Raw genomic sequence first — 14,447 nt, 5'->3', positions numbered from 1 at the left:
ATTGTGAGATGCCAAAGCAATATTGCCACAGACATGACATGTCCGTACAGTATTTTCAGAGATTAAAGGCAATGAGGTACAGTAGAGGGATTGCAAAGCCCTTTGTTGTCTCATATTAATATTATTCTTTTACATAAATCCCTTTTATTAGGTGTATACTAATAGTAGAAAATGACCACATGCTGCATTGCATGCCGTGAACGGCAAAGCTTTATTGTTGTTGTCAAACTGTACTGTAAGAAATGAAACAACTTTGCTCAGTGTTCAAAGATTTAGATACTTGTGACGGCATCTTACAAGAAAAGTGATGTCGATCCAGGTTTCAAAGGGTTAATCTATTGTTTATCAAAGGTGTTCAAGTTAAAACCATGTATGGGTTGTTTTCAGGACTGGATGGTCTTGTGACTGGCGACTTTCCTCCTCTCCTTCTACCCCTCAAACATAAGCCCAGTGGTAGCAAACATTACGCAAGCCGCTGGCTGACTCTCCACAGTCAGGAGCACATGGTGTAGTTGCAGGTTTAGTAGGAAAACAAGATCCCACGTAGGAGTGTGAGGGGTGGGTCTGGGCTACTACAGGTCAAAAGGAAGAGGGGATAGGTCATCGTAAATAACTTCAAGTGTCAGCAACCTCGTTTCTGATGTGGATGGCACTCCATCAGGACATACTCAGGGGAGGGATTCTGTTTTTAGGGAGACGGTTATTCCAGTGTGAAATGTGATATGACAGAGGTGTTTTTGTTGTTCATGAGGACACTGAAGTTCAGAGGCCTGTCCTCTACATTGTCCCGATGCTGGATTTAAAGCAGCAGATTTTTTTTTACTGTCCAATACAGTACGCTGCACTGAAGTTGGCATTCGACACATTTTCAAAATTGTCCCACCAGTGTTTCAAAATGCAAACCACAATGTACCAATCAGCATAAATTCATGCAATGCAGCCAAACATTGTTCAAATAGAACTTTATTTTTAGACCCTAGTGGAGGTCACAAATGTCCCCAAGAGCCAAATCTTGATCGAGACAATATTTGCATGCACCGGTGCAGCCATAACAGATATGGAGTCTTGGGTTTGAATTCCTCACTCAGTGTAAACATCATGTTTCTTTACTGGAGAGTTACATAACATATTTATGTTCTTGAGTGTTGCAGGCCTTATTTTTATTTCCTTTAACTTTCTGAAACCTGAGAAAATTGATTTCTTCCAGAAACATCAGTGTGAGGCAATGAACAACAACAGAAGAAATGACCCAAACATTATCCAGAAATTACTAAAGAAATAGAGGAAAATTGATTAAAGATAAATGAAAAAGAAAAATAAAGGGGAAAAAACCCATGGCAAACAAGACTGGGAAAAGTGCTAAAATGTGTAATAATTCTGTAACAATATCTGAAAAATGTAATAATGATAATTTTAAATATGGCTATTTCCCCTAGCTTAATTTTTTAAAAAAAATCTAAATCTACTAATTTCGTGTAATCTAAAGAAAATTTCTCGTTGCCTTTTCCCCTAAAAGACTTGTACTTTTTATATTTTATATTTTATATTTTATATTTGTATCTTCTATTTTATCTGTTTTCTTTTTCTATATTTATGTTGCACCAACCCACCAGAACAAATTCCTCGTATTGTGTTAACTATACCTGGCAATAAATCTTTTTCTGATTCTGATTCTGATTCTATGTTTTTTTTAAAGAAATGACAACAATTTGCTCAGAGCTCACAGGTTTAACACGTACTGAAAGGAGTCTGAAAGCAGCACAAGAAAAGTGGTGTTCCCCAGGTTTCAAAGGGTTAAATATGATTATTGTATGTTTAATCTGTACGCCAAAATCAAATCAAACTCCTTGTAAGTGAACTTAGTAATAAATCTTATTCTTACTTATAATTAATACATGATACAGTCTGGAACCTTAAAGCTACTTAAGCATAAAAAATATGTTTAAGGTGTTAATTATAACCCTGAAACACTGCTATCCTGAGAAAATAGTGCAGCTTTATGACTAAAAATGCACAAAGCTACATTTAACATGCTTTGTTGATGGCTCGCAGTTTGACTCACGTGTTGAGATGAACGTCAGCTTGAACCTGCAGGATCTGTTGCAAAAACATTCCTGTACTATCTAGTATAAACAGTACAGTGCTGCATGCATCTGTGCATGTGCAGAAGTATGGTCTTTTAACTGCAGATGTATTCATGAAAAGCATATGTTTGGCACGTACAAATAAATCTGTCAGAGGCCAAGCGCGCTACAAGCAGCCAGCCGTCTTACACGGTTACAATGAGTCGCATACTTTTCTCTTGTGGAAAGGCCGCAGTGCCCCAGGGTGCTGATCACTCCCTTTCTAAGAAAACCTTCCCACAGCAAACTTCCTAGAAGCAAGTTGCCTCCAGCCAGAAAAAGACTCAAATATAACCCCCAGAAAAAATGTGAATTTTTATGTATTCCAGTAGAAAGATGACCTACTGGAGCACTCAAACGAATCCAATATTCAGTAAAACTGAAGGAGTATGTCAGGATTTTGCAACGGTCTTTTGTTTTGTTCCAGTTGTGCTCTGGAAAACCTTTCACATCCTTTTTTTTTTTTTTTGCATAAACACATACAGAACAAAACACGAAGTTCTTGAAATCTCCTTCCATATTGGGCAATACGACTGCTATCAATGACAGCATGCAGCTTAAATGTTTCATTTCCATAGACTTTTCGCACTGATTTGTTGTGCTTGTGTTACTATTTTATTTCTGGATGACACAAAGTTTTTGTGTTTACATATGATAAATGATGACCAATACATAACTTTTTAGAAACTAATAAGAGGTGAGTACATTGAAGATATGTGTCTGTAGATTTCACAATAGGTTATGCAAAAGTATCTTTGAACACAGAGGGAGACAGCCTGCATTTTGTTACACTTTGATTTTATTGCTTTATTGTGACAATTAGGGTTACAGCTAACAATTATCATTATTTATTAATCTGCTGATTATTTCTTCAATAAAATCGTATGACCTGCTAAACCTCAGACAATATACACCTTCAAATAACGTGTTTCGTCCATGAGATTTTAAATTTAGTGCCTGTAAGAGAAAGAGAAGCAACAAATTCATAGAATAGAGTCGATGCATAAGCAAGCATTTCTGTGAATCAATATCAAAAGAGGCAATGGGGTTTAGGTTGGACCAACTGAAGCAACCTTCTCTGTTTTTCTTCATCTTTCTGGAACTTTTGCGGGTCCTTTTTAGCTGTGGGGCACTGAAATCGTGATAATTTTTCATGCTTTGCCACAGTTCTGCATGTGACTGACAAGCCACAAAACCGTTAAGGGTGTGTACTCATTCAAACATTCGCTGAGTCACATAATCTCCCCTTTTCTCTACGTGTAAATAATCACATTGTACCATCAAAACAGCATGGCAGACGCTGCTGTGTAAACCCTGACAGAGTTGGACAAGCTCCAGTCTGATTGGTTGCAGCCTGAAATCCTTCCCCTTTGTTCTTGGCCTCCCTCCAGTGCTTTTCTTCAGGTCTTGGAAACCCTCCCGGACCAGTTTGGTACATTCCAGAAGAGGAAAAACACACCAGAGGGGGCGAAGAGCACGTAACACACACTGCCAGAGTGCAGTGGAGAGTTTTAGAGGAAGTGACTCTGAGGAGAGGAGGGACAATCCTGTAAGAGGATCAGGTTACAGGAGGCAATGAGGTCATTTCAGTGGTTGATGTTATTGGGGAAGATATTACATCATGTTGGTTCATTAAGATCTAGTACATTAACAGGTTTTTCATGTTGGAGACAATATATTTCAGTTGTGAATATACTGATAGACAGTGATGGAATTAGTACAATTTTGAGTCACTTGTACTTTAGTTGACTAATTCCATTTTATACCACTTTAAATATCTACCCCGCTACATCTGAGTGGGAAATGATGTCATTTTTCTCCCCTACATTTGACAGCTTCAGTCACTTATACAAAAGTGTATTATCATAGATGAAACTACACAACGTTAGGTATATCAAGGGATTAACTCCACCCTTATCAGCTAAAAAGGGACCTCTTTTTTATCGAGTAAACTGACAAAATCTGACTGACATCTTATGGATATTCAAGTGCATAACAATAATAGTAGAGATCAACTGATAAACTGTATGATTACCCTGAATAGTCAAACACAATAATAGTATATGATAAATTTGTGTGAAATGAACAATTTGGATTAAGTTTTAGCAGATTATTTCTTGTGTCTTATTTCTTCTGTTCAGTGTGATGAAAACTCTCCACGAATGTTAATAAAAACCTCAAGTGACTAAAATTTGCTCAGAATCATTAAATAAACTCAGTGTTAATAAGCGTGTATATCTCTTTGAAGGTTGATGGTATAAAATATACAGCACTCTGAAAGAGGCTTCTCTTTAATACTTCAGTTATGCTGGTTATACTTATGTAAGATTTTGAATGCAGGCCTTTTTGTTGTAATGGACTATTATACTGGATCAGAAAAATGTTTACACCCAGTGCCAGTCCTCCTGCAGCGATAATACAGGGACACATTGTACTTCATGTTTTATGATTGTCACAAGTTGCAGGCTCTTAAAATTATATCTTGTATTTGTGTTTACATATGGGTGTTTCTTGTGTGCTAGACTGCTGCTCGTTATTAACACAATCCAAACCATTAATGCTGATAACTGCCTCTTAATCGGACCAACAATGTTGTTCTCGGGCCCATTTTTGAGTGCTGTTGACCCAATCATGCAGAGCCGAGCTCATTCCAAACAAAAACTCTCTGTGTGTATTCATCGCAGTACTGTCTGGCCTGTTTCTTACATAACCGGCTTAATCGAATCATTAACCCAAATCAGTTCTAGAAAGGGCCTACTTCCCCTCTTCATGACAATAACTGGGACACGGGGCAGATTGCATAAGTGCTACAACATTAAACTGTGGGATTATAGTTATTTCCAAAGACAGCTTTTGGTGTCTGATGCCACCCAGTGGACAGTTTAACATCTAGTCTTTTTAACACGTGCTGCCTTCAGAGTTTTGGCATGTGAGGTTTGAGTCTCGTGTGACTTTCAGCTGCCAAGAGTATCTGCAACAAACACCTGCAGGTTTGACATCTGAGATCCTGCCCGGTGGCCTGAGGCCCAAAGTGTGCTATGACACAGACTTGATAATGTCAGTCACCAGCAGGACATTACTTTACCGAGTTCTTTAAGGAATGTCTGTGTGACTTTTATACAAATAGTACCAAGCCCTACTAAACTATTTAAATGCCCAAAAGGTTCTTAAAAATATTAAAAAATACTGTCAGAAGTAGAAAAAAATGTATTTCCTATTGTAACATTTGTCCGTAATACTTTCTCCACCAGAAAGCTAAATTACTGCACTGATTAATCAGAGGCGAGTGGTGAAGCTCACATAACTAAACTTAAAAAAATAATTAAATCTATAACTCAGTATTAATTTAAAAAACGGATTACCATATTCAAATTATAACAGAGTAGAGGATCATTTATTTTAATGTAACAACATAGTGATTTAATAGATGAACAGTAAGAAATCGTACTAATTTTAGATCATTTTAGACAGACAGAAAGACAAAAGCATCCTGGAATGATTGAGATTCAAATAAAATAGAAAAACATCAACACAAACATACACCTCTTAATACTGTGCTCTGATAAAATGTTTGAAAACTTTTTTAAAAGGAACAGATTGCCTCACCTGACAAGGTTAAAACCTACAGTATGTGGCTAAAATAGATTACAGTACTTAAATATAAAAATAGACTCTTTCTTGAATTTGTTTGCTCTTTTAGTTCTGCAGTCTTCTCCATGGACGGATGTGTTCGTCTGGCGTGTCCACCGGTCAGCTGTACTCCCTCAGTGACACATCCGAGAGGTCATCTCTTTCTGCAGAAACAATGCAAACAGACCACTGAGTTATAAAAATAAAGGAAAATCCCTCTTTAAAATGTTACAACACTTCAGGATGCAGCGAGTAGGTTATTTAAATAGATTCAGGGTTCCCTCATTCATGGAAAACCTAGAAAAGTCATGGACTTTCTCCTTAGATTTTCCTGGCCCGGACTAGTCACTGAATTCATAAAAAAATACTGAAAGTTTTTCTGTGCTTATAAAAATTGTTAGATTAATCTTCGGTGGAAAACCTTCCATGTGATGTAACATTATGGAAAATGAATTATCTGTAGCTGTCGACGTAATGTAGCTGTAGTACACATCAATGTGTGACAACGTTTTTTTTACCATCATGTACGTTTCATCATGTTCTCCCTGGGTTTGTCCCTCCTTTCCTGAATGAAAAAACCCAACTTTTTTTGGGTCCTTGAAAAGTCATAGAAAAGTTTGGAAATTTTGCCCTTGAAAATGTGTGGGAAACGTCTATGAACTGTTGCTGAGGCTTTGAATAAATTGTTGCTGAATCCACAAAAAAACAAAAAAACAAATTAGAGTGCAGCTCCCTCTGACAGGTGTGTCTGGGTAGATGTGGGTGGGGGACAGGGAGTGCAGGGCAGGCTGTGCGTGTCCAGCGTGTATGCATGACAGAAGTGGAATGAAAGGAAGACAATATGCAAGTTAAATTATCAAGGTGTAACCAGAGTAGACAGGCTATGTGAAGACAAACCTTGGACACAATGTCCAAAAGAACCCCTCCCTACCTCTCCCCTACCAAATAACGATGACTTGAATCTCACTAAACTGTCCCCCCTGGCTCCCTAACTGCCAACATTGCGGCCAAAAATAACAAAAACAGTTGCCGTATTCAGGTATGGAATTGATCTGTAGATGCTCCAGTTCAAAATGAGACCAAACTTTTTTCTTAAAATATCAGTTTTTGAGCCACAAGAACAAATGCCAAAATGAGGCCTGCAACAGACTAGAAATTGCTTGTTTTTGCTTAAGTTGCCTGCCTGAAATGCTTTTTTGCTGTGATTCTGTTGATCACTTGTGGTTTCCACCAGCTGCTTAAGCAGAGTGAGAAGTCAGGAGTCAGTGACGGAATAAAACAGTCAGTAAAAGAGGTTTTTCAACAATTGTGAATGACTGCAACCACATGAGGTCCTTGAGCATAAATGTGGACAAAAATATTAGGCTGATGGGTCCAGTAGTATGAGAGATAAGCTGTAGCCAGACAGATGCACACGCATTCACGCACACACACGCACGCACATGCACACCCACACACATACGCAGAGGACTAAAAACATGATCCCCTCCAGGCTTACGGGGATAATGACAAAGGTCAAACATCTGCACACTAATCTGCATTACAAACATCCAGGTTATTGTCTGAGCTTTTAGTAACACAGACCCTAGCTACAGTATGACGCATCCTGAACTAAGGGCAGCGAGGACTTCAACGATCAATTAACAATCAGCACACAATCAGTCACTGTATAATATAAAATGGGTACATGCAGTATTTTATGACTGATTAATTAATGAAAAACTTGCAAATGGCTGATAACTCTACAGCAGTTCTACAGGGCTCTTATATGCTCACCAAGGGTCACAAGTGCAGTGTTTGATTAGATAAGTTTAAAGTCTTAAAATTATCGTGTGTGGAAATGATCTCATGTAGACAATCGCAGCTCACATGCTGCAAATCTCATGTTGGTTCAAGGCCAGTGCCTTAAACCTCTCCAGGCCTCCAGGGCCTTTTTATGATTAAACTTTTTATTAACACTCACTAAATACAAGACAGCGTTTACACACTACCTTAGCATCAATATTACCTTATCAAGGTATACTGTGTCTGGTTTGGCATATTGTGTGTTTTAGACAATAAGTAACAAGATGTTGCAGTTTGTCCACAAAGGCATGCTGACATGTTTCCCGGCTGTTAAATGGACCGCTAAGTGCCATATCCAGTAAATCCAGTGATGCTAATTACATTATTATTAATTAAAAGGTTTTATGTTGTGTTAATGCAAGAAATTAAAAAGAGAACAAATACCAGGAAATATACTATCATCAACACACATATCAGTATCTGCACATGAAAGTCTAGTATCTGTCAGGCTCTTCTTTTAGTTATTATGTGCTTTAATGCAGTACCACAGTTTGGTCATTTCATGCGGCATATATCGATAACAGGTGTTCTACAGTTAAAGATTTGTGCTTTTCTTATATACAATTCTGATTTCTTTATAAAAAGATCTATCATCTTTTACTGGTTTCAGAAAATGGTTCCTCTAAATAATTGCTAATTTAAGCAGGACTTTAAAATTGTAATATTTTTTAAAAAAGGTTTTTTTTTTTTTAAAAACATGGTGTTTTTTAATTTTTATATTCAGCTGCATGGTAGAGCCTATCCCCTCTTACACTCACCAGCGGTTCCAGCTCTTTGTGGTCCGTGAGGTTGAACTCAGTGACAAAGTAATAGAAATGCTTGTAGCAGGTATTGACGTGAGCCTCGGCCCCCATCTGGCTCACTCGGTCAAAGTGGTGGATGTAGACGTGGACAAACACCCGGAACAGACGAGACAAAATCTTCTTAGCCACCTGCATGAAGGTCTTAGGGAAGGGAGTACCTACGAGTCAAACAGATGGAGACAACACAACGGTCAATCCAGGATGACCTTTTGCTCTTTGCTTCACAGAAGGCAACACCGTTGAAATACTGATGTATTTAATGCAATATTTACAGAATATTTAAACTTTCTGATGTGTTTCTTTGTCCTCTGGAGTCCTTCATATTGAATACCAGCCTACTAAAAGACTCGGCCAGTGTCACTTCATACGTGAATGGAAAATCAACACAACTTGGGCCGGGGGATAAGCCTCTGCTCCCACCAAGTGATTAATTTAGTATGTCGCTTTGCTTTGACTAATTCAATAATATTTTAGGAATCTGTTCCAAAGTACACGTGCGTCAGAGGTCGTTTCTATTCATAGCCTCCTGTACATTGTGTGACCCATTTTTAAATCCATTGCTGGGATGTTTCTGTAGTTAGTCAGATGCCGTGCCACAGCACAGGGCACGCACACATGCACTGTGCTTCAGACTGAGATAATAAGAAACCGAGGATGCCACAGCAGCACAAGATTAACTGGTGGTGTTTGCAATGTGCAACACTGTAGGTAATCTAATAAATGCGGCCTTGCAGATTTAATCTGAAACATTTTTTAGGGGCTTCAGATTTTCAATGCCTTTGCTCTGCAGTATTTTATCTGTATCTCATTTCGATTTTACATTGTGTTTATTACATGTTAATCATTTAAGTGGCATTCATTTTGGTCTTTTATGTGACTGGTGCTGACATGATTAGTCCACTGAAGGAAGGAATAATTATTTAATTAGTAAAAAAAAAATCGAATATTTGCATGTTACAGAGGTGGTTCCTAACACTTTTGGTTTGTGACCCTTAAAACAACACAGTCTCTGTTGCATACTAAATGTGACCATTTCAAACGAAGACAGACATTTTATTCCCATACCCCAAAATGTAAATAATTCATCGTTTTACACAAAGATGTAGGTTTGCATATGGATGGCAGGGACATGTCTCTCAAAATATTTAAAACGAAGATGTATGCATTGTCCTCATTCCATCAGTTCTGTGCATGACATTACGGGACAAATGTCATCTTATTTTGATTTACTAAACTAAGGGACTGTATGTTCTGTTTTTCAATATGGGTCGATCACGTATAATGCCTGTGTTTTCAGTTAGTTTCGGTATTCGACTTCTGATGAAGAGCAGCGCACAGCTGCCAAAACTTTGGCTCCTTCAGAGAAAGTCCCAAATAGGGCTCTATGTCTCTCAGAGGATCTGAAGGGGATTCTACATAATATCAGCAGAGCAATAACAGCAAGCGCAGCAGACTATAGAGCAGTTTTTTGCTGGATGTTACGACTTTATTCTAATTTATGAGGTTATTTTTGTAATGGCCTATTGCAACTTTTTTTCTCAAAATAAAATAACTTTATTCTCAACTTCTCAGAGAACACAGATATGTAGGATACGTTCTGAATTCGCAGAACGTTTTGAACATGAGTAGAAATCTTGCTGAAACACAAAATAATTATTAAAGGCCAGAGATTTCTAAATTAATTTAATTGAATAAATGTATCATTCAGATAAACAGGTGCCATGTGCACATTTTTAAAAAGGTTACTTCCCCAATCAAGACACATAGGAAGATGAAAGAGCAAACTACGCCAACACGTGCTGACTCAGCAGAAACAGCATTAAATGAGAGAAGTTGATCGACAGGAGAATTCATCTTTAAAGGCAATACTGAATGCTTGAGAGCCTTACTGCATTTGCTTAGTTTTATATTTTGAAATGTCACCTATCGCCCGAATATTGTGTTTTTCTTTACATAAATATAGGACATTTATACCAAAAACTGGTGCACAAACTTCACCAGAATGCAGGAAATTAAGTGTTGGACACCCAGAATTTCATGGGGGAGGACTCTCTGAGCCCCCACTTATCATGTGTCCCCATCAATGTTGAAATGAAACCTACATCCTTGGTTTGTAGAGACAAAAAGCAAACTAGCTTTGTGTATCAAATGGTTTAATTGACAATGAAGGTAATGGCTGGTAACCACCAAACTTGTGATGTAAAAAGTCTGCAGACATTGTCTATGAATGGGTAGTGGCTTGGTTTGCACACAAACAGAGTTCACATGCTTGGGGCTAAAAGCTCGGGGATCTGAACCGACCCTAATGCCCCTCACAGAAGAATGTGTTTAATAATAAAAGTTTCTCTCTTTTAGAAAACACTCAAAACCAAAAAGCCTGTGACCTAACTCTGGATCTCAGCATGACGACATTGAGGGACCAAAACTTAACACACAACCTGTAGCTAATCACTTACCGACGTTGGTAGGGAAGATGTTCTCATTGTTGATTTGTACCTCAATCCAATCCATGAGAAGGCTCATGTATTTGGGTGCTGACAGCGCCGTTGGCCTCTTGTACTTGTGCTCGTCTTGCCAGCGGTATTCGTACTTGGGCCCACCGGACATGACAGGACAGGTTTGATCTGTGCAGGAGTCACTGATGGTGCCGTAGATGAGGTTGATGCGGTTGAAGAAGTCGACCACGTGGACGGCCACCCAGTCGTTGAGGTCCTCGCCATGGGGCAGCTGCACGGCCTGCTTCAGGTCCAGCCCTGCATTCAGAGACGCCTGGGCCTTCTTGTGCAGGTCAAAGCGCTGCGTCCCGGGCTCAAACTTGCGCTTGGGCCGGAATGTCCTGTCTTTGTTGAAGACTTGTTTCAGGGCATGGGACATGGTTGCATGTGGTGGCACCGGGCGATTTGTTTGAATGCTTCTGGTGAATTATTTACTGTTGAAATGGAAGCAGTCAAAAGGTTGTGTAAACAACCAGTGCAGAGTTTTTGCTATGGACTGTCTTTTGGTATTTGTTCGACCCAGTCTGTGATCCTGGATATGAATAAAGGAGGAGAGAGAGAGAAGGAAAAGGACATAGTTTGATCAATGAATGTACATTTTCAGTGAGGTGCATTTCTACTATTTAGTTTTATTTTAGGGTATTGCATCTACCTCATATATTTTACAAAATACTACATTCTGTGGCTGCAACCAACATCTGATTTCATTATTGATTACTCCTCTAATTATACTACAGATGTTTAATAATTTGGTCTATAAAATGAATAAATTCAGGTCATTTTTTCATTATCTTTATTCACTTTTCTTTTTGTTTGTATTTTATATTCTCATTTTCTATTTTTGTTTTGCATTTTATATTATCCTTTATATATATGCATTTTATATTCTCATTTTTTTAATATTTTGTATTCTGTTTATTTTTGCACTGAGCTGAGTTAACAAGTGCATTTTAAGAAAACAGAGAAAGCTCTTCATCACAATTTCCAAAACCTAAACAAAAGCAGCAAATCCTCACAAATAAGCAGCCTTAACTAGGAAATATTTGGCATGAAAGCCTTATAATTGTGTAATCTTTTCAGCTCTATTACTATCTCTCATGCTTGTTAAACATGTAATACATCAGAGCTGGCTGGGAAATTACACAACAGCAGCATCTGTGTCCCACTTTTTTTGCATTGTCTTGGGCCTAAAGTTGCTCACAGAGATGTATCAAAATATAAACCCCTTAGTCACCTTCTTGGGAAAATATAAATCTTACTTATCTTGAGGTAGCAGACAGTATTGAGATCAACATGAAGCCATACATTCATGGTACAAGAACATAAACAAATGCGAGCATATTTACTTGTTATTTCTCATGGTAATAAAAGTATAAGAATAAAGGCATCCCGAATTCATATTTTCCCTCAGCACCTGTGACAGCAGCTTGTATTAAAGATGAAACATCGCCTCGGAGTGAACATGAGTCATTTCCTATTTCAGGCACTAATTCCGCCGTGAAACCAAGAATCTGCGGAATGACAATAAAACCAACTCAACCCGTCTGTCACTACTGTAACATAGCATTACTACGATTATTCATACCGCAATCTAAACATCGGCGCCCTCGTCGTCTTAATAATGCGCATTTTATATCGTTTTTAAACACACTTCAAGGGATGAAAGCCAAGAGATTAAACAGCAGGGCACATGACGACTGTACTAAGTTTTATTCGTGACGTGACGAGCTAACGCGGTCGGACTTGTTGCTTTCTTAAACGGCTAAAAACACCGACAAGACATGACAAATCACACTTAATTCACATAACAAATGCAATAAAAACCGTCTGAAAACATGTATTATCCCAGACGGATCATCAAACGGTGATGAAATCGCACAGTTGAAAGACACTTTCACGAACTTACTTGTTCCGCCTTCCTGTTCCGACAGTTTCCTTCGACCTTTTTTATCGAAAATTATCTGATAACCGATCAACAGCTTTAAGTTAACGACGTAAAAAGACTACATTATGGATACATGATGCCATACATGTTGTATAATTACTGTTAATTCAATAAACATGTCACTTTATTAAAGAAACTACCGACTGACTCCTCCCTACGAAACGAAAAGTACACCACTGTCGAGCTCGAGCCGCCGGTGCCCATTTCCGGTCACAACCGTCAAAATAATGTACTCCATTAACAAATGTAATGCAAGTGGAAATTATTTTATCTTATTTAGCTACATTCTATGGTCATGAAACATTATAGTGGTATTTAGTTGTAAAAAGAAATCCCCTAAATCATCACACACCTAATAGAGAGAAGAAGAGATGAAAGGTGAGTTAGTATAGACTGATAGATAGATAGATAGCATATTCTGTAAGAATAAGATATGCATTTATAGAATATACAATATAAATAATACACTCTATAGCCTATGTTTATTATAATAAACATAAAATACTTTTAGCAAAAAACAAGTAAGCCAATTTGTTAAAGTTGTGGGTTTGAGTATGCAGTGATACAGAGTTGGAATATTATATGTTCAAATTTGCAATGTTCAAAGTCAAATTTCTGAGGTTCTTATGATTTGTACTTTGACTTTAGGAGGCTTTCTACTTTTGTTCCACCAGATTACAGGGGTAACTAATCTACATTACAACACAGTTATCAGATGGCTGTAGTAATGAACTCCAACACAGGCCCAGATTTAACACAGCCTGAGATAAGATCGTAATATATTACCATCACTTGGAAAAATATCAACATGTCAACTATTTGATAATACAATGCATTTTTAACATCTATGGGGGTTAACAAACTTTAAGGACTAAGGTGTAGGATTTAGTGGCATCTAGCATTAACCAACTGAAACGTCTCCTGTGTGCCAAGCAGTAGTCCTATGGTGGCTGAAGCACAACACAAAAATGCAAAAATGTGAATTGCCCTATTTAGAGTCAGTGTTTGATGTATCCTTTCTGGGCAACTGATGAACAACATTGCCGACTCAGAAGAAGAGGACCTGCTCGCTATGTAGATGTACATCTCATGGTGCAAATTGAAAGCACAACAAATGGGCCCTTCGCGCAAGGAAGACAATTCTTACTTTCAGGTGATTATGCAATAATGAAAACATAGTCCTATGCCCTATTTCATCCAGTAGATGCCCCTAAATGAATCCTGAACACTAGACTTTTTAAAATGTGAATCTGCAATCTTTTAACTGATCAAAACAGCAGGATAATAGCAATAAACCTTTCTTTTACAAAATTATTTGGATTTTTAAGCAATTTATTATTTAATTTTTTCAGATGTAAGGGATTTCTTCTCTTTATTTTGTCTTTATGAGGAATTAATTTTAATGCTAATACTTGCATACTTTTAGTAAAACAAAATATTAAATGTAGAACTTTAACTTGTACTAGAGCATTTTTCACTCCTGGTATTTATAATTTTACAATGGACTTGTGAGTCCATCACTGCCCATGAATGCAATGGGAGCGTATACGTTGTATGTTCCCAGAGTCCTATGTCCCCCAGCTCAATATCCTCTTAATATGACTCA

General features: G+C 37.8%; 1 protein-coding gene across 1 annotated transcript; it reads right to left on the bottom strand.

The window, feature by feature from the left end:
- Positions 1 to 5,489: 5,489 nt before the first annotated feature.
- On the bottom strand, positions 5,490 to 13,035 carry mob3a (MOB kinase activator 3A). Its single transcript, XM_042483818.2, has 4 exons — positions 12,803 to 13,035; positions 10,858 to 11,428; positions 8,357 to 8,559; positions 5,490 to 5,917 (listed from the first exon to the last, which is right to left on the bottom strand). The coding sequence occupies exons 2-4, from the start codon at positions 11,273 to 11,275 to the stop codon at positions 5,888 to 5,890; spliced, it is 651 nt and encodes a 216-aa protein (XP_042339752.1). The 5' UTR covers positions 11,276 to 11,428; positions 12,803 to 13,035; the 3' UTR covers positions 5,490 to 5,887.
- Between the last annotated feature and the right edge of the window lie 1,412 nt (positions 13,036 to 14,447).

The sequence above is a fragment of the Plectropomus leopardus genome, chromosome 5 (assembly GCF_026936395.1).
Source record: "Plectropomus leopardus strain MGB_pleo_1.0 chromosome 5, ASM2693639v1, whole genome shotgun sequence".
Taxonomy (NCBI): Eukaryota; Metazoa; Chordata; class Actinopteri; order Perciformes; family Serranidae; genus Plectropomus; species Plectropomus leopardus.
The sequence above is the reverse complement of the archived record's forward strand: the minus strand, read 5'-3'. Positions and strand labels throughout refer to the sequence as shown.